A 1266-nucleotide genomic window follows, 5' to 3' on the forward strand; every position below is an offset into this window, starting at 1 on the left:
AGTCCAAGTTTCTGAATCATGCCCCGTTCATCTCCAACCCCCCAATCTTAGCTCCTTGTCTGGTACCCATGAGGGCTAGGGACTAACTCCTTGCCTAGTTTCCTAGACGAGTCCACCTCAGGTGGCCTCAAAATTTAATATAGGTTTTTAATTTCTTCTTAATGAAGAAAAAGCAAAAATGTCTCTTCAAGAAATGGGATACAGAGATGCGCCACGGCTTCGGTAGCGACCGGCTCTTCTTTGCTGCCTGAGCTGCGCCAGCACCTTCCTCGGGAGCTCGCAGCAGCCGGCTGGCCCCTGCTCCACGGCAACCATGTGCGACCGGAAGGCGGTGATCAAAAATGCAGACATGTCGGAAGAGATGCAACAGGACTCGGTGGAGTGCGCTACTCAGGCGTTGGAGAAGTACAACATAGAAAAGGATATTGTGGCCCATATCAAGAAGGAATTTGACAAGAAGTACAACCCCACCTGGCACTGCATTGTGGGGCGGAACTTCGGTAGTTATGTGACACATGAAACCAAACACTTCATCTACTTCTACCTGGGTCAGGTGGCCATTCTTCTGTTCAAATCTGGTTAAAAGCATGGACTGTGCCAAATACCCAGTGATCCATCCAAAAACAAGGACTGCATCCTAAATTCCAAATACCAGAGACTGACTCTTTAGCTTTGCTAAGGGAACACCTCGTTTGAATCTGTTGTGTTTTGTGCGGAGCATCATCCTCTGTACGAGTTTGTGGTTACAAAATAATTAGTAAAACAGCTTACATTTGTATTTATTTTCTATGCCATACTTCTGTACCCCCCCTTTTTTTCCCTTCCTTAGGCCATTCCTTTAAAAATAAATCTGTTTGAGATGTAAAAAAAAAAAAAAAAAAAAAAAAGAAATGGGATACAACTAAAATAAAGCCAAAGAGGAAAAGAGTTTTATTTTTGCATAATCTATAGAAAGCCCAGGGTGTGAGGTTCTCTTTGCATAGTAAAGTAGGGGAACTATATGCAGAGGGTGGTGCTGGTGCCAGGGCAACAATAGAAAGGCAGAGTGGTGCCCATTGGGTAGGGCTCTGTGGTACCTGGGTCAGAGTGTGGAGAAAATACAGAACTGTTGGGTTCTGCCCTGATGTTTATGGGGATAAAACCTGGGCTCAGAGAACTGAGAGCTGGTTCATTCATCCACCACTCTAATCTCCCCCAAGTCAGGCCCTGGGGTAGAGCAAAGAAACCAACAAAAATGGGGTTCTTACCTTCCAAGCAGTCGCACAA

The 1266-nt window shown here is 45.4% G+C and overlaps 1 protein-coding gene across 1 annotated transcript; it reads left to right on the plus strand.

The window, feature by feature from the left end:
- The first annotated feature begins 219 nt into the window (after positions 1-219).
- LOC121452517 (dynein light chain 1, cytoplasmic-like) lies at positions 220-765 on the plus strand. Its single transcript, XM_041658689.1, has one exon. It carries the CDS (start codon positions 314-316, stop codon positions 581-583), a length of 270 nt encoding a protein of 89 aa, XP_041514623.1. The 5' UTR covers positions 220-313; the 3' UTR covers positions 584-765.
- The last annotated feature ends 501 nt before the right edge of the window (positions 766-1266 follow it).

Source organism: Microtus oregoni, unplaced genomic scaffold (genome assembly GCF_018167655.1).
Source record: "Microtus oregoni isolate MIOR12 unplaced genomic scaffold, Mior012 000009F_ref0000495, whole genome shotgun sequence".
NCBI lineage: Eukaryota > Metazoa > Chordata > Mammalia > Rodentia > Cricetidae > Microtus > Microtus oregoni.

Bases quoted from the DNA above. Each gene is read 5' to 3' on its own strand.
- LOC121452517 (XM_041658689.1), top strand. From the start codon at position 314: ATGTGCGACCGGAAGGCGGTGATCAAAAATGCAGACATGTCGGAAGAG.